General features: G+C 55.4%; 1 protein-coding gene across 1 annotated transcript in view; it reads left to right on the forward strand.

The window, feature by feature from the left end:
* Window positions 1-18,373, forward strand: part of KNDC1 (kinase non-catalytic C-lobe domain (KIND) containing 1) — a 61,736-nt gene that overhangs the window by 3,536 nt on the left and 39,827 nt on the right. The window contains exons 2-3 of the mRNA XM_011941974.1: window positions 4,032-4,230; window positions 4,854-4,912. Coding sequence (XP_011797364.1) covers window positions 4,032-4,230; window positions 4,854-4,912 — 258 coding nt within the window. The remainder of the gene's footprint in view (window positions 1-4,031; window positions 4,231-4,853; window positions 4,913-18,373) is intronic.

An 18,373-nucleotide genomic window follows, 5' to 3' on the forward strand; every position in this document is an offset into this window, starting at 1 on the left:
CTGTCAGGAGAAGGTGGTTTTGTGGTGGGGCCTGGCAGTGTAGAGACAGCTGTCAGGAGAAGGTGGTTTTGTGGTGGGGGCTGGCAGTGTGGAGAGGGCTGTCAGGAGAAGGTGGGTATGTGGTGGGGCCTGGCAGTGTGGAGAGGGCTGTCAGGAAGCCTCTGGGGACTGGCAGCCAGTGCTCCCAGCAGTGACTGGAGTTTTGTATTGGTCCTGTTAGAATCCCACGGCTGAAAGAATTGGTTGGTCATAAGACAGTGCATTCGAAATGTGCCAAATGATCCCGGCGTCCCCGTGTAACCCTGGCTCCAAGTCGGCCTGGCAGTGTGGCGGGGGGTGTTGGAGCTTTCTGAATGCACAGAAGCCCCTAATGGGGACTTTCATGAGATAAGGGTCCTCGGTGGGAAGTGTGCCCTGCCCTCTGAGACCCAGGGACTGGCTGATGTGCGGCTGTCCTGGAGAGCAGCCCCGTCCTGGGGGTCCATGTCCACCTGCCTTCCCGAATCCCTCCTCCCACCTGGGATGGGGGTGGAGTTCGCGGCCACACAATTGCAAAGTGCGAACCAGTCTTTCCTGCCCTGCAAGGAACAGGTCTTAGGTGGTCCGCGCGCTCAGACCTACCCCATGGCTCACCCGGGCACACCTTGCTAGGGATGGCGAGGGGTAGGGTGGGTGGTCGGTGCGCTGGGCTGGGTCATGAAGAATCTTCTGGGCCTGCTCAAGAGGCTGGGTCTGTGCCAGCAGACGGAGTCGCTGAAGGCTGGCCAGCCACGACAAGGTCAGACTGTATTAGCAGGGGCAGGAGAGGCTGAAGTGTGGAAAGTCACGAGGCCCCAGCCTGCCGTGGGGCCCTCATGGGTGCTGGGCAGGCAGGTGCGCAGGAGGGGGCGCCGGGCAGAGAGACAGGCGTCTGCCAGCCGAGGCCGGCGTTGCTATTCACAGCACGTCACCTCCTTCCCAAGTGTCTGCCACGGCCCATTAAACTCCTGTCCAGGCCACCTCGGCAGCCCCGCAGCCCAGCTGGGTGTATTTTACTTGAGCACGAAGCCTTCTGGCCCAGCTGTGGGCTTGAACCCACCTGGTAGCAAGGCTTAGAGCCCCAGGGTCTCCAAGGGCCCCTTCTGGAGGTGACTGTGGGACGCCCAAATGGCTCCTGACCTCGGAGGTGGTCGTGGGGGTGTCTGCTGGGATGTGGGTGGGGCCCCCGCGGACTTGGGGTCCCGAGGCTAGCGAGTGCTGCCTGTGTCTCTCCCAGTCTCTCCCGTCCTGTTCCGGCCTCTTAGGCCTGTCTGACACCCTTCCTCGCTCATCCAGCCACTGTGGATTCAGGCAAGCGGGAGTAATTCCTCTCACCTGTGCCGGGAGTAATTCCTCTCACCTGTGCCGGGACAGGGTGGAGGCTGCAGGTCCCAGAGGGCAGGTGACCTGGGGCCCAGAGTTCAGGCCTGGGAGCCCTCAGCACATGACAAGACCCCCTGGGTGGCCGGGGGACCCCGCTGGCTCAGGACCCTGTGTGAACAGAAGCCCACCCTCTAGACAGTGTGCACCAGAGGGGCTGAGACAATCCTGAGGGGAGGCTTCAGCCACAGACCCCATGGAATTCACCCCTAAAATCATCCAGAGAATATCCGATGGAATTCAGACATGCCCGCCTCTCCTAGGCGCCAGGGGCCCCAGGTGTCCGGCTTCCCTGAGGGGAGGAGGGGGCTGCCCACCGGCAGGTGTCTCCCCTCTGGGTCTGGGCAGGAGGGTGTGCTGTGCGCAAGGGGTGGCCCTGCTGGCACGGCTGACCTGGCTCCCTTCCCAGGTCCACAGGTCTCGACACCGCTGTGTGAGCTGGCAGCAGGCCCCTGACCCGTGAGCAACAGCCAGAAGGCCCCCCAGGGCCCCGCAGGGGAACAAGGACCGGCTCAGACACGTGTCATGCTGGCTCCCTTCCTCCTAAGCAGCACAACCTATGGGGTCCTCAGACTTATTTACCGCTTAGTGCACGTCTGTGCCCATGTTTGCAGGCGTGTATGCGTGGGCACGTAGCACCGTGTGCATGTGTGTATCCTGTGCACATGTGTGTGCCTGTGTGTACAGGTGCACGGGTGTGTGCACGTGTGTGCATGTGTTTGTGTGTACCCAGCGCCCAGGCGCCTCTTTAACCAGCCCCACAGGTGTCGCTGGGAGCTTCAGACTCTCTGGAATCCTGAGGAGTCCTGGGCGGTACAAAGAGGACGGCAGGCTTGAGCCCAAATCAGAGACACCTTTGATCAATCGGCGAACACAGAAATGGGGCAGGGAGATTCCTGCGATAGAAAGAGCTGGAAGGGCCTGGGAAATGATGTCATCAAGTCTATCCCTGGACCCCAAGAAGGAGATGGATGGGGGATGTGCCAAGACCCCACGGACAGACGCAGACCCAGCCCCGTGGCCAGGCCCCACCAGGCGCCTGTGCCCTGATTCCGTCACTTGTTGGCCTCCTGCTTTGGTTTGAGCCCTTCATGCCTTTCCTGTGCCTGGAGGGCCTCTTGCAGTGCCAGCCGCTGGGGCATGGTGGGCAGTGCCAGCCGCTGGGGCATGGTGGGGGGGCTGGAGGTGGGAGGTGCCTCTCAGGACCTCCGCCCAGTGGCACCCGTAGAGCCAGAGCCGCCCTGTGCACTGGGAGAGAGGGGAAGTCAGGGATGGGGGAGAAGGGGCCTCTGCTTCCTCCTCACCTGCCCTGTCCTCCGAGGCCCCGTGTCCGGAGCCTTTCTTGACCTCACCCACATGCATCCAGGCTGCAGCCCCCAGCCACCCCCTCCTACCTGCACGTGGGGTGCCCTGGCTGGGAGCAGCCCACCCAAGAGGGCCTTCAGCTCCACGTCTGGGGTACGTGCAAGTGCAGCCTTGGGTGTTCCTGTGAGGGTGTGTGCACCAAGTGTGGGAATGGGTGTGTGCGTGTGTGCAGGTATACGTATGTGTCTCAGTGTGCCTGCATGTGGTCAGTGTTAGGCATGTGTGCAGTGGCATGTAGTATGTATGTGAGTGTGAGGTCTGTGAGTGCATAAGGCTGTCCGTTCTCATTGCATGAGTGTGTGTGAGAAGCGATGGGACCGTGAGTGCGTGTGAGACACGGTGGGACCGTGAGTGCGTGTGAGAAGCGGTGGGACTGTGAGTGTGAGAAGTGGTGGGACCGTGGTGTGTGAGAAGCAGTGGGACTGTGAGTGTGGGAAGCGATGAGAGTGAGTGTGTGTGAGCAGTGGTGGGACTGAAGTGGTGAGATTCAGTGTGCACACACCTTGCACCAGCGTCGGAGTGTCAGTGTATGAGCGTGCCGTGTTGTCGTGTGTGTGGGATCCATGTATGGGGATGTGTGTCTGAGGGTGAGCACACGTGTGCTAGGTGGGGATGTTTGTGCGTGTGCATGTTCATGGGGGTGTGGGTGTTGGTGGCAGCCATCATGGTCACAGCTGAGCCCTCACGGAGTCCAGGAGCCCACTCAGATTTGGAGGTGGGTCCACATGGGGGCGGCCGGGCCATGTGGAGGGAACCACCGTGACTATGTGCTCGGTGTGAACTGCCTGGAACAAATGTTGGCAGCGCGTGTGGTTGTGCGTTGTGTGAGTGTGTCAGCGTCACGCCCCTTTAGCTCTGCACAAGTCCACAGTGGGGGATCTCAACTCGGTCGCCTCACTCGTCTGTTGGCAGCCTCCACAGGCCAGTCGAGCCGTGAGCCTGTGGGGCCAGGGGTGCCCCAGGGAGCAGGTGACCCAGCAGCTCTGGCCGAGCCTCTGGGAGGAACGCCCCGTGCCCAGGCTCCAGGAGCAGACACCTGTTCCAGGCAGCACACTGATGGTGCCACCAAATGTTCCATGACTCTGACGTCCGGGGAACAGCAGGACCACTCTTGAAACAAAATGAGATGTGGCCTAAAGCCCTTTCCCTGACCCACGCATTGAAACGCTGCCACGAGCCGTCCATTTCCCCATGGAATCGTCTCCGCGGGGGTGCCGGGGCCCGGCTGAGGGTCCTGCTGGGCTCACGGCCAGGGCCTGTCTTGACAGGAGAATGTGTCTCTGGCTGACATCCTCTCCCTGCGGGACCGTGGCCTCAGCGAGCAGGAAGCCTGGGCCGTGTGCCTGGAGTGCAGCCTGTCCATGCGGAGTGTGGCCCACGCCGCCATCTTCCAGAGCCTGTGCATCACGCCTGACACCCTGGCCTTCAACACCAGCGGGAACGTGTGTTTCATGGAGCAGCTCAGCGGTGAGGCAGCCTTGGGCACGGGGCGGAGGTGCCTTTCGGGGTGGATGTGAGCACAGGCTCTGCCGGGGCAGACGCTGGGAGCCTGGACCCGGGTTTCCTGTGGAGACCTTCTCTTCCTCAGGAGGGACTCAGGCTGGAGAGTGGCCGAGGGTCCGTGGGGTGCCTGCTGTGCCAGGGCAGTCAAACCCACTCTCAGACGCCAGAGGGACACTCAACCCGCCCCGACCGCGCCCCGCTCGGGACTTCCCCTAAGGGCAGGCTGTGCGCCTCTTCTGTCTCCCCTGGGCCAGTCCCGCTGGCCCTGCTGTGAGTGGACGCTGGCCTGGGAGGGTGGGACACCCCTGCCTCGGTGGGCCACCTGCTCCCACTGCGTGGGCCCTGCCTGGGAGCTGGTTTTCCCTGGTGAATGTCTTCAGCTTCCTTCCTGGGAAAGTGGTAGAACCCTTCCCTCTTCCACTTTGGAACCCATTTCCCGCCATAACCATTAAGGAGCTAATTTCCCTTTTTCGCAGCCTAAAATGGTCTGGGAACGCCAGGTCTGCGGGGAGGGGACCTTCCCGGCTGGCGGGTTCAGGTTCGCAGGTGTGACTAGAAGCCTTCTCTCCTTCTCTCTCCTCCCTAAGATGACCCTGAGGGTGCCTTCGTTCCCCCGGAGTTCGACGTGACCGGGAACACCTTTGAGGTAAGTGCCGGTGGGGGTAACACGCCGCGCCCCCCCTTTACCTCTAAGGTGGCCTCTGCCATTAACTCAGAAACGCACCTGCCTTGGGGCAGCCTCTGCGACTGGCCTCTGGCCAGGAGCGGAGCCCGGTTCACTGGGCTGTAGTGACGGCCTCTGGGGCACACCCAGCTTCGTCCCCTGCAGTGTTCTCTGCAGGTCCGCACAGACTGTGGGAGCAGCGGCTTCAGCCACGTTTGTCATCATAATCATTTTATAGCATGTTTTCTGGAATGTGAACTTACTACACTTAACATGTTAAAAGTGACCAAAATGACCAGTGATGGTCGGCGGGGAATCACAGCTCCTCTGAGGGAGTTAGCAGCCGGGTCACTCGCAGCCTCTGCAGAGACACAAGGCCTCCAGGCACAGCTCCGGGCATGGGTGTGGGCGTGGGCCACCCTGGGGGCCTCATCGCCCGAGTCATAGAGGCTGCTGCTCCCAGAGCAGACCCCCGTGTAGCCCCTCAGGAACCCTTTGTGTGGGACCCATTGGGCAACAGCAGCCCAGCACCTCGGGGTCAGCACCTTCGTGGCCGGCTGGAAAGGTCAGAGTCACCCTGCGGCCCTCAGGTTTGGTCCGTCCATCAGGCTGGGCTCTGTCCCCGGGCAGGGAGTGGCCCATTGGTGGTTCCTACTGTCACAAAGCCCACGGCAGAGAAAGTAACGCAATCCTTAACAAATAAACAAGTAACTAGGAACTCAAAGATCTTCCCAATAAAAGCCCATCGGCTGTGTCATGACCTTAAAATTTGACCTTGAAAGTAGAGTCTGGGGACCAGGCATGGGGGCTCACTCCTGTAATCCCAGCACTCTGGGAGGCCGAGGGGGGTGGATCACTTGAGCCCAGGAGTTCAGGACCAGCCTGGCCAACATGGCGAATCCCGTCTCTACTAAAAACACAAAAATTAGCTGGACGCAGTAGTGCACGCCTGTGGTCCGAGCTACTTGGGAGTCTGAGGCAGGAGGATCTCTTGAACCCAGGAGGTCGAGGCTGCAGTGAGCCGAGATGGCACCACTGCGCTCCAGCCTGGCCAACAGAGCAAGACCTTGTGTGAAAAACAAAGAAGAGTTTTGGGGATGGCTCCCTGCATCCCTCTTACTTTCACTTTGAAACAAGTGAGCCTGGAGCCCTTTGCCCTGGGAGGTGGGCAGGGTGCCTCGGGGGGCCTCTGCTGTGGGAGTCCTATGTTTTAGTGCACCCCAGTGCCCAGAACCCAAGCCCCTGTGGCACGTGGCCCGGTGGCTGTGGTGTGGCGTGTGGCCTGGTGGCCGTGGTGTGGCGTGTGGCCTGGTGGCCGTGGTGTGGTGTGTGTGGCCTCGTGGCTGTGATGTGGCACATGGTCTGGTAGCTGTGATGTGGCACGTGGTCTGGTAGCTGTGATGTGGCACGTGACCTCATGGCTGTAATTCCTGGTGCACGTGAGGGTGTTTTAGTTTTGTGCTTGCATTCCTAGTCACATCGTAATCCAGCTCAGACCTGGACGTGACCTCAGCCCAGCCTGTGCCCGGTCCCCCCACTCCACGGTTCCCCCGTGGGACTCTCATTCCTTCATTTTTATCCCACGTTGCTCGTTCCTCCAAGTCCTATTGTTTCATTGGCGCCGTTTTAAACTTTCTGAAAAGAGTTCAGGCCATGTGTGACTTCCAGGACTTTTATGTATTCTTGTTAAACTTCATCTGCAGAGCACTGTGTGGCCATAATGTGGCACCTGCTGTGTGTTATCCCCTCGGGTGAAGGCCACATTTAAATCCCCGCTTGTGGGGGCCCCAAGGGGTGCAGGTGTTTCCTGGTGTATACACCGAGAACAGATCTGGGCGAGGTTTCTCTAGGGTGTATGCCCAGGAGGAAGTGTGGCTCGTGGGGCAGGTGGACGTACATCTGTTCCTGGAACTCCCCCAACCACACGCTGGAGAGCACAGTGTGAGGATCGCTGGCTCCACAGGACGCGGACGTGGTAGGGACCTGGGATCTGGGGTCTGGCCTGGGGTCTGGCTCCTGCAGGATGCAGGTGTGGCAGGGGCCCGGGGTCTCGTGCATGGGAGGGCACCGCGCTGCATCTCTTTCCTGCGTCATAGGGGATGTGGGTGAGGAGTGCCTCTCCGGTGAAGGTTTATAACCCTAAAAAGTACTGACTGCCCCTAAGAGCATTTGCTTATGTGAGTTCTGTCTCTTCATAATTATGATGTTAGAAATTAAAACCAAGACTTTTTGAGTTATCTATTCATTTAAAAACCACAATGTCCATTGTATGTTAACATACATAACACTGGCCGGGCGCGGTGGCTCAAGCCTGTAATCCCAGCACTTTGGGAGGCCGAGACGGGCGGATCACGAGGTCAGGAGATCGAGACCATCCTGGCTAACACGGTGAAACCCTGTCTCTACTAAAAAATACAAAAAATTAGCCGGGCGAGGTGGCAGTCGCCTGTAGTCCCAGCTACTCGGGAGGCTGAGGCAGGAGAATGGCGTGAACCCGGGAGGCGGAGTTTGCAGTGAGCTGAGATCCGGCCACAGCACTCCAGCCTGGGCGGCAGAGCGAGACTCCGTCTCAAAAAAAAAAACATACATAACACTTTTGTGAAGAATATTTTCCCTCCAAAATTAGTGAGAAGAGTGGCATTGGGTTGTATATTTGTAAATCTTTCACGTCTGGGTTGTGGAAAACGCCTGGATTTTCACGGCAGCTTCTGCATTCAGTCGGCTGTGATATCACGTCACGTGGCCCCAGCCCCAACCCCAAGCCCAACCCCAGCCCTAACCCTAACTCCACTGTCCGCTCAGGAGGGAGGGAGAGTGACCGAGGCGAATGCCGTCTCAGCATCATTACAGAAAGAGTTTAACCTCTTGAGCCACACTTGGAGAAAAGCTGGCTGACGGTGTCCTCTGCTGAAAAGTGGTTGCTCAATTTTAACATCATCAAATATTTTAATGGTTCTTCTTCTGTTAGGGTCTAACCTTCACAAGAAACCTTTCCTGTTTCAAGGCTGAGCCGATAGTCACCGCTATTTTCTACCAAGAGCTTTAAGTTTTGTTTCACATTTCATCCACCTGAAGTTAGTTTAACGTTGCATAGTTTTGCTGTAGGGGTCTTAGATATCGTTTATTAGATTTTCCTCAGGAATGTGATGTTTTCTGATTCTATTCTAAAATTCATTGTCCTCTTTTTGTTTTGATTTGGTTTTGAGGCAGGGTCTTGCTCTGTCACCCAGGCTGGAGTGTACTGGAGCAATCACGGCTCACTGCAGCCTCCACCTCCTGGGCTCAAGTGATCCTCCCACCTCAGCCTCCCAAGTAGGTGGGGCTACAAGTATGTACCACCATGTCCAGCTAATTTTTCAAAATTTTTGTAGAGACAGGGTCTCACACTGTTGCCCAGGCTGGTCTCGAACTGCTCGGCTCAAGTGATTTTCTTACCTTGGCCTCCCAAAGTGCTGGCATTATAGGCATGAGCCACTGTGTCTGGCCACAATTCACTTTAATATCTTTATTTTACATCCAGCCATCTTGCTAAAGTTTTTTTTAATATTTCTAATAACTTATAGATTGTTTTAGTTTTCCTATTTAACTGATTAATCACTGACAAAAAAACAAGTGTCTTTCCTCTTATCCCATGGTCCTGCTCCACGTTTTCCTTCCTTCTCTTACTCAATGCTGCAAGGAACAGCAATGAGTCTTGGAACAGAAGCAGAGTGAGGCTGAGCACTGTCCCATCGCAGGGAGGAACTGACCACTCTCCCCATCCCCCATTCTAAAAAAAGTGCTTTTCACCTTCCTCATCCAGAACAGTGGCTGCCTCCACCACGAGTCCCCCTCGATGCTGAGTTTTATCGTGAGTGTGTGTCAATTTCACAAGATGTTTCTTCTGCATCCTTTGACATGATCCTTTAATTTTTTTTCATTAAGATTCTTATAGTCACATCTTTATTTTCTTATATTAAATCATTCTTTCTTACATAGAAAAATCTAAATTGGCCAAGTGTCTTGTCTTTTTTACACACTGTTTAATTTGATTTACTAGTGCTTGCTTCAGATTTCTGTGCATATTTGAGTGTACCGGCGATTTTCCATTCTGTTGATGTCTTCACCGGTGTTGGCCTCAGGATTGTTCTAATCCTGTACAGGCAGCACCCCTTCCCTTTCTTTGTGCTGTTTATATAAGAATGGGATGATCTGTTCCTTGAAAGTCTGGTAAAACTCACTTATAGGGCCATCTGTTTTCTTTAGGAAAGATTTTTAACTACTGCTCAGTTTTTAATAACTACAGGACTGGCTGGGCACAGTGGCTCACCCCTAGAATCCCAGCACAGGAAGATTTGGGGAGGCTGAGTCAGGAGGATGACTTGATGACCAGAGTTAGAGACCAGCCTAGGCAACAAAGTGAGACCCTGTCCCTACACAAAATTTTAAAAATTAGCCGGGCGTGGTGGCAGGTACCTGTAGCCCCAGCCACTCAGGAGGCTGAGGCAGAAGGACTGCGTGAGCCCAGGAGTTGCAGGTTGCGGTGAGCCGAGATTACACCACTGCACTCCACCCTGAGCAGCGGCATGAGAACCCCGCCTCTTAAAAAAGTACTTACAGGACTGATCTCTGGTGTTTCTTACTGAGTCAGCTGTGGGTCTACTTTTTATGTTTGTAAAATCTCTGGCCTTCAGCTGCAGGTGCTCTCCTCTTCAGCCGCTGCGTTAGCCGCAGGTCGCCCTGATTCTCTGACTGGACAGTTAATTTGCGCTTTCTCTTCTCAGTCTCACTAGGGGTTGTTTAGTGCATTCATTTTTCCGAAGAGCCTCCTCTGTGTCCCGTCTGCTCTTCTGGCGTGTCTGTGTTTTCTTTTCCATTGATGCTTGTTTTTCATTCTCTCTTTCCTTTCCTCGTTCTGAGTTTAGGATCCATCCCTTTTCTGACTTGAGCTGGACATTTAGGTCATTGGCTTCCAGCTTTTCTTCCTTTCCAGTATCAGCAAGAGCACTTAGGCTATGAATGTTCCTCAACATGTAAGTTTTGCTGCATCCTATGAGTTTTACTATATAATGTTTGCATTATCATTTACTTCTAATTTTTTTTATTTCCACTGGGATTTCTTCTTTACCCCTGAGTTATTTAACAATGTGAACAGATTGGTTTTTTCTTACTTTTTATTGAGATATACATGCAGAAAAATGTATATATCACAAACATACAACTTGATGGATTTTCACACGAGCATCTGTGTAAGCAGCACCCAGATGGACGGCAGCAGCCCCTGCCTGGCCCCTGGGTCACTGTCCCAACAGCACAGAGCAGAGGTTGCGATTTTCCTGTTTTTGTGCCTCTTGTGGGTGGGCGGGCTCATGCAGCACTTGTCTTTGCTGGCTGGTCCTCCACCCAGCATCACGGGTGTGAGATTTATTCTGTGTGGCCATGGGTGGCTGGTCCTCCACCCAGCATCACGGGTGTGAGATTTATTCTGTGTGGCCATGGGTGGCTGGTCCTCCACCCAGCGTCTGGGTGTGAGATTTATTCTATGTGGCCATGGAAAGCATTTGTTTCCAGCAGTCGTCTCTAAACTTCCAAACACACTAGGGCTTTTATATGTCATTTTCATTCTCTTCTTAACTTCTCCAGCCTTCACCCCATGTGGCTCCCCTCTCTACCCTGCTGCCCTGAGCACCCATGGGCTCAGCGGCCCGGCCTGGAAGACTCAGACCCCTCCCCCATTTCTGGCCTGTTTGCTTGTCATTCATCCACGACATGCAGGCTTAGCAAGTGTCTGGGCTCACAGAGAGCAGGGTGAGTGGGGTCCTGCCTCTTGCTGGTTCTGGTCTACACAGGTGACAGACTTGATGTGAGACCCACAGGCTGGGGATCCAACAGTGCTGGGACGTGAGAATGGGGCTCCAAGGCTCTTGTTTGCATCAGAGGCCTCCGGAGGCCACTGTGAGAAGGTGGAGTTTAAACTGGGACCTGAGGTTGAGTAAGGTTCACTCAATGAAGATGGGATGCTTCCAACACAGAAGAGCGGGCGGTGAGTGAGGTTGCTGATTCCACCAGGTGTGTAGCAGGCAGTGTCAGCCAACAACTAGCCAGAAGGTTATTTGCTAATAAATAGATTGATGGTTGGAGCATAGATGGTTGATGATGGATGAATGGAGGGATGGATGAGTGGATGGATAGGTGGATAGGTGGGTGGATGGGCGGGTGGATGGGTAAATGGACAGGTGATGGTGGATATGTGGATGGATGGGCGGTGGATAGGTGGATGGGCAGATAGATGGTTAATATGTGGATGGATGGGTGGCTGGATGGATGGGTGGATGAACAAGTAGATGGTGGATATGTGGATGGATGAATGGGTAGATGGGTGGATGGTGGATATGTGGATGGATGGGTGGATGAACAGATGGATAGATAGTTGGATGGAAGGGTGGATGGATAGATGGATGGTTAATTTGTGAATGGATAGGTGGATGTGTGGATGGTTGGGTGGATGGGATTATGAACAGGTAGGTGGTGGATATGTGGATGGATGAGTGGGTGGATGGGTGGATGGTGGATATATGGATGAATGGGTGGGTGGAAAGATTGGTGGACAGGTAGATATGTGGATGGATGGCTAAATGGCTGGGTAGGTGGATGGGTGGATGGACAGATGGATGGTGGATATGTGGATGAATGGGTTGGTGGATGGACAGGTGGGTGGACAGGTAGGTAGGTGGATGGATGGATGGATGGGTGGATGGGTAGATACATGGATTGATAGGTGGATGGGTGGATGGATGGGTGGATGGGTAGATACATGGATTGATAGGCGGATGAACAGGAGGATGGATGGGTAGATTTGTGGATGGATGATGGGTGGGTGGATTGATGGAGGATGGATGGGTGGGTGGATGTGTGGAGGATGGGTTGATAGATGGGTGGAGATGTAGTTAGATGGGTGGATGGATAGATAAGCGGATGGATGGATGGGGGATGGGGAATGGGCGCACATATGAATGGATAAGTGGATAGATGGGTGGACGGATAGATTCCAGGTGCCTGGATGGAAACAAAGGGAAATGGAAGGAAGGAATGAATACCCCAGCATTGCATGAGCTACAGAGCTAAGTTGTATTGTCAAGGCTGAGAGAATCACTGTTGAGAGCATCACCTCAGGAGTGGTTATTGCTGGTCTCCTCCCCTCTGTGTGTGCAGTGCCTGGTAGGCATACGTGCAGTGGGCCCTGGCTCTCTGGATGCTCAGCCAGGTTTGCAAATCTCTGGTCCACACTTTTGCCTCCACATCTTTGCCCAGCTTGCTCCTTTGTCCTGGAGTGTCCTCTCTTGTCTTCTCATAGCTTCACTCACATCTCCTTCATGGAATCCTCCCTGACCCATAGCCCACAGAGGCTGGCCCTGCTCCTGTTCCTTGAAACTTGATGTAGTGTTGCTAAATGTTCTCTGGGTCTTCAGGTATTAGATCCCCTGGAGATCTGGGCTGTGCTTGGTGCTGCTCAGCACCCCTGTGTCCAGGCTGAGGGAGATACCGTCTGGGTTTATTCTGCTCAAGCCGTTGGCCACAGCCAAGAGTGCTGCTGCCCACTCTGAAGGAACACTGTCCACAATCAAGCTGAGCACAGCTCAGAAATGTGCAGACGTGCCTTAGCTGGCCTGGCCAGGCCATGGCAGGGCCAGAATTCAGATGCAGCCTCTGCCATCTGAGTCTACATTCCCTGCTGCCCTGCGAGGCAGCTGACCCAGCCCACAGTAGATCACCCAGCTGTGTGCCAACCTCTGCTCACCCTCTTCTGCTGGGGACCCATGCAGCTGCTGCCTGGCAGAGAATGTATCCACGTCCATGTCCAATTGTGTGTCTGTGTCTCTGTGCACATGTATACAGTATAGTGTGTGTCATGTGCATGTATATGTAGTTCAGTGTGTGTGTGCAAGGTGTGTGCATATGCATGCAATATGATATAGTGTGTTTGCACATGTATGTGGTGTGGCGTATGTGTGCATCTGTGTAGTATAGTGTGTGCATGCATGTAGTGTGGTATGTTGTGCTCATGTGCACATGCATGGCATGCTGTGTCTGTGAGTGGGTTGTGCACACATGCATGCAGTATGCTGTGTGGTGTGTTTCATGTGCATGTGTGTATGATGGTGTGCATGTATGTACTGTGGTATGCATCTTGTACATGTATGCTGTGTGTGCATGCATGTAGTATGGTATCATGGGCACATGTGTGTAATGCATGTGCATGCATGTAGTATGGTATCATGGGCACGTGTGTAATGCGTGTGCATGCACAGTGTGGTGTGTGTCATGAGCATGTGTGTTGCATGATGTGTACATGCCTGTGGTATGGCGTGTATCATGGGCACATGTGTGTAATGTGGTGTGTCCATGCATGTAGTATGTTGTGTGTTGTGGCCATGAGTGTTGCATGGTGCACATACATGTGTGTTGTATGGTGTGTGTAGCATGCCTGTGTGTGAACTACCGTGTGTGCATATTTGTGGTGTAGTGTGTGCATGCATGCATGTAGTGTGTTATGTGTCACGGGCACATGTGTGTAGCATGGAGTGTGTGTAGCCTGCATGTGTGTGTGTGTGTGTGTGCAGTGTGGTGTGTAGTGTGCATGTGTGTGCAATGTGTGCATGCATGCAGCGTGTTACATGTCACGTGTACCCGTGTAGCATGGTGTGTGTGTAGCGTGCATGTGTGTGCAATGTGGTGTGTGCATGTATGTGGTGTGTTTGCATGCATGCGGTATGTGTCACAGGCACACGTGTAGCATGGTGTATGTGTAGTGTGCATGTGTGTGCAGTGTGTGTGTGCATGCATGTAGTGTGTTACATGTCACATGCACAAGTGTGTATCGCAGTGTATGTGTGCAGCATGCATGTGTATGCAGTGTGGTGTGTGTGTGCATGTGTGTACAGTGTGTGTAGCATGCGTGTGCAGTGTGGTGTGTGCATGTATGTGGTGTGTGTGCATACATGTAGTCTGTTATGTGTCATGGGCACAAGAGTGTATCATGGTGTGTGTGTGTAGCATGCATGTGTGTGCAGTGTGGTGTGTGCATGTATGTGGTGTGTGCATGCGTGCGTGTAGTGTGTTACATGTCACAGGCACACGTGTGTAGCATGGTGTGTGTCTGCAGCACTGGATTGATTATCAGTCTTTGGGTGAGAACAAGGCTTTCGGTGGGTGGTACTTTTTATTTTTTAATGTTCGCAATGAAACATTTAAACATACAGAAAAGAGAGAATAAGAACAGCACATGCAAAGCTACATTAGCAAAACTACAGCAAGTTTCAAGGAATAGACTTTCCACCCCGCCTCAGAAATGACCCACAACTGACTGGGCTCAGATTTACCTCTAAAAGATCAGGCCCCTCTTAACATGTAATCACAAAGCCTCAGCCACACTTGGAAACGTTCACAGCCACTCCCAGTCTGGGTGGGTGTGGACTGAGGGTTCGGGTCCCCCCTCTGCTGCCCGAATCTTGCTCTTCCAGCCATTTCCCTGCGGGATCTGAGTGAGATCCACACACCTGGCTGCTTCCATGCCTCCAGAGTTTCTTATGATCCCACACCCCCGACTCTCTTCCTTATGGTTTTTGTTGAAGAAACCTGGTGGTTTGTCTCTGAGGCCAAGTCCAGGATAGTCAGGGGTGCTGTCGGACTCAGGTTCCTACCAGGCCCTCTGCTCCCCGACAGCCATCAGTGGCCGCCACGAATCCTTGGAGCTGCCACGGTCGTCCTTGCCTCAGTTTGTGAGCAGGGCTCCCACTGTCAGGACAGCCACCCTCATTGACACCAGACAGCCGCAGCAGACAGTCCCTGTGGACAGGGAGGTGGGAGGCTCGACTCCTTCTCTTCATCCACCCGTTTTCAAAGCAGTGAGTGCATCCAGCATCCTCCAACGCTAACCAGTGAGCTTGGTTTTATGGTTTTATGAATTTAAGATTCACACGTCTTTGATGGGATTTGGTCCATTCTGCTGATGCCAACTGAAGCTCAGAAGGTGCCCCGGTCCTTGGCACCCAGCTCCGCTGGGCTCTGAGCCACTTCCTGGTGTGGCAGGATGCTCCAGCCCCTTCTGTGGGTTCCTGTCCCAAATCTGCGCAGCCCTTTGTCTGCAGAGCCCTGGCCAGCGAGGCCCTGTCTGGGCCCAGGCGGCCCCGGGAGTCCCCAGGTGCGTGTTCATCGTGCCCTCCTGAGGCCCGGGCTGTGACGGACCCACCATGCTGAGTGCTGCAGCCAGCAGTTCTTTGAACCGGTCACCTCAAGTCCACCAGAAATGCTTCCCAGGGCCACGAAGAGCCTCCCAGGCTGACCCGGACCCTGATCCAAGGATCTCCGGCAGAGTGGACGAGGGGCTTCCTGAAGTGAGACTCAGAGAGTGGAACCCACTTCCTACCCGCTAGAGAGGGGCCTTTTCAATTTTGAGAAAAACTTTAACCAGTGCCGAACCGAAACCCATTTGGCTTGAGTGCATTTGCTCAGGAGTCGCGTCTCCAGGGGGGTTTGCTCAGGAGTCGCGTCTCCAGGGGGGTTTGCTCAGGAGTCGCATCTCCAGGGGGTTTTTGCGTCCACTTCCCGCGGGTGGCCAGGCCCTGTCCCCACGTGAGGCGAGAGCCACCGGGATGCCCATCGTGAGTGCAGGCACTGTGGGAGGTACAGGCTCAGACCACACTGAGGCCTGGAGCAGAAAGCTGCAGCGTCCACCTCCTCGACCCGGCTCCCCGTCGCCCTGTGGCCCAAGGTGTGATCATTTCATGCCTGATCAGCCTCCCTCTGGCCTGTTCCCCTCCACTGACGGCCAAGCCCAGCCAGGCAGGGCCACTTGGTGCTCCCAGGACAGCCTCCAGGTTCTCTGGCCCACAGGCCTGGAGAGCAGGCGCCACCCTCCCTTCCTCTGCCAGACGCCTGCCCGAGGTCCAGCCTTATCCTGCTGCCCTGGGGCCTCTGATGTCCTTGTTTCCTGAAAGGGGCCTTCCCTGACAACATGACCCCCAGGGAACTCACTCAAACAGCTGCTCTTAGCCGGCAACTCCAATACTGCGGTTTCTCAGATTCCAGCACAGTCTTCCCACGGAAACCTGGCGGCTTAGTCAGATACGGCAGTTTCTGATTCCAGCACAGTTTCCCACAGGAATCTGTTTCTCCGTGTGTCGCCATCTCCCGACCCCGCAGGAGCACACAGGTGTGTTTCCCTCCTTCAGGGCGCACCGTCCTTCAGGCCAGAAGCTTCCAGAAGGCAAAAATGCTGAGCTCCCTGCAGCGATGCAAGGCGGGCCCCGTATGGCTCTGCACCGTGAGGGCCGACTGCGTCCTCTGGGCTCCGAGGGGCGGCTCTCCCACGGCCATGCAGAGACCTGGAGATCTGAGGCTCCAAGGACAGCTTCGGGGCAGGAGGAGTCCTTCCTCACGGTGCCAGCCCGAGGGTGCTCTCCAAGTTCACACCCCAGAGAGTGAGGCTGCAAACGGATTAGGTCTGGATATTTTAAAATTATAAAAATATTAGCAGAAACAAAGGAAAGCTGTCCCTGTCGCATTGGGGTGGAGAACATCCTCCTACAAAGCTGCTGAACACAAACAGGTCGGATTCCACACGTTAGAGCGTAGAGCTCTGGGATGTGAGAAGACGCATAAACAATGTCAGAAGCCGGAAACAGACGCAGCAAGCGTGTGTGGCGACCGGGCTGAGGCGAGCCCTGATGTGCACAGGCACCCGGCAGCCCCACCTCAGCGGAGAAAGCACAGTCCTTGCAATAGGGATTTAGAGGAAAAAATTAAAACTACGAGTCGATACGAACAGATGCTTGGTCTCATTCATAATTACGAAAATGCAAATTAACTCGACGAGTGAGTTTCCCCTACCAGATAGGCAAAGCGGCAGAGACTGGTGCCTGGGCTGCGGCTGGTGAGTAAACCGGTCGGTCATTTATCAGGAGGGTTTGTCACAGCTGTCAGAATTGTAAGTAGATGTGACCTGGGACCCAGCATCCCCCTTCCTGGAATTGAGGGTTCGCACACCTGACGTGGCTGCACTGACATCACACAGGGCCTCCACCGACGCCACACGGGGCCCCCTCTGACGCCACACGGGGCCCTCACTGACGCCACACGGGGCCCCCACTGACGGACGCCACACGGGGCCTCCAGTGATGTCACACGGGGCCTCCACCGACGCCACATGGGGCCCCCACCGACGTCACACAGAGCCCCCACTGAAGCATCGGTCATGACGACAGAACATGAGAAGCACCCACAGCGGCATCAGAGCAGAGGTGATGGACCCTGTGTGCCCAAACACGCATGTCACAGGTCCCCCAGGGAGGCGGATCCCGGCCCGGGCACAAGAGTGTGGCAGGTCCCCCCAGGATGGCACAGGAGACCCCAGGAGTTGGCAGCAGAGTAGCCATTGGGGCTCTTGGCCCAAGGTGCAAAGGCAGAGGCGGTGGTTGTGGCCAGTGCCAGGCGAGCCGTGAGGGGACAGGGAGGTGCCAGGTCCCCTACCAGAGGCACGTGCACAGCAAGGAGTCTGTGGGGATGGCCAGTGGTCAGGGGCTGGTGTGCCAGGTGGGCTGCCCCAGGGCACCAGGCAGGGCGCAGGAGGGAGAGAGTAGAGAAGAAGCAGAAATCGGCCTGCAGGGAGGCAGGGCCAGGCATGGGACAGAGAAGGCCAGTCTGGGTTCCTGACCTGGAAGGAGATTCACGCCATGAAAAAGCCAGGATGCAGGGCAGAGTGCAGCTCGGGAGAGAGAAGAGATGTGTGTCCAGCTGCCTGTGTGTGCTGGGTGTGCACGTATGTGTCTGCATGTGTGCCCACATCTAGACTGGGAAGCCCCAGGACTGTCCACACACACACACACACACACACACACACACACACACACACACACACACCAGACTGTGGAAGTGGAGCCATCTGCGAGGTGCCGTTCATGCCCCAGAGAAGAAAGTGTGGGGTGCTGCGTGCTCTTGGTTTCTTTGTGACACTTTCTGTCTTGCTCAAATACGACATCTCAGGAGAAAAAGGAGTTTGAGGCAGAATTGGATGAGCTTGGTGATGGTGGTTGGAGCCGGGCTCAGGTGGAGTCAGGGGCCCTGGGATCTGCTGGGTCCCTGCAGCCTGACCCTGAGACAGACCCTGACAGAGAGGGGGAGTCGGCCAGGATGACCAGCTGGCCTGGGGCCCCGGGATGCAGGGCTTTCTATGAAGACTGGACGCTCCCTGGTCACCCTGGACCTCATGACGGAATGGAGAGGCAGGTCTCAGGGTTCTGTGACGACATCTCGAGACCACCCAGGGAGATGCCTGGAGCCAGGGCAGCCCAGGATACGGGTACGTGTCTAGTCAGCCAGCCCAGGACGCAGGTGCGTGTCCAGTCAGCCAGCCCAGGACGCGGGTGCGTGTCCAGTCAGCCAGCCCAGGACGCGGGTGCGTGTCCA

Source organism: Colobus angolensis, unplaced genomic scaffold (genome assembly GCF_000951035.1).
Source record: "Colobus angolensis palliatus isolate OR3802 unplaced genomic scaffold, Cang.pa_1.0 Scaffold204, whole genome shotgun sequence".
In the NCBI taxonomy this organism is placed as follows: Eukaryota; Metazoa; Chordata; class Mammalia; order Primates; family Cercopithecidae; genus Colobus; species Colobus angolensis.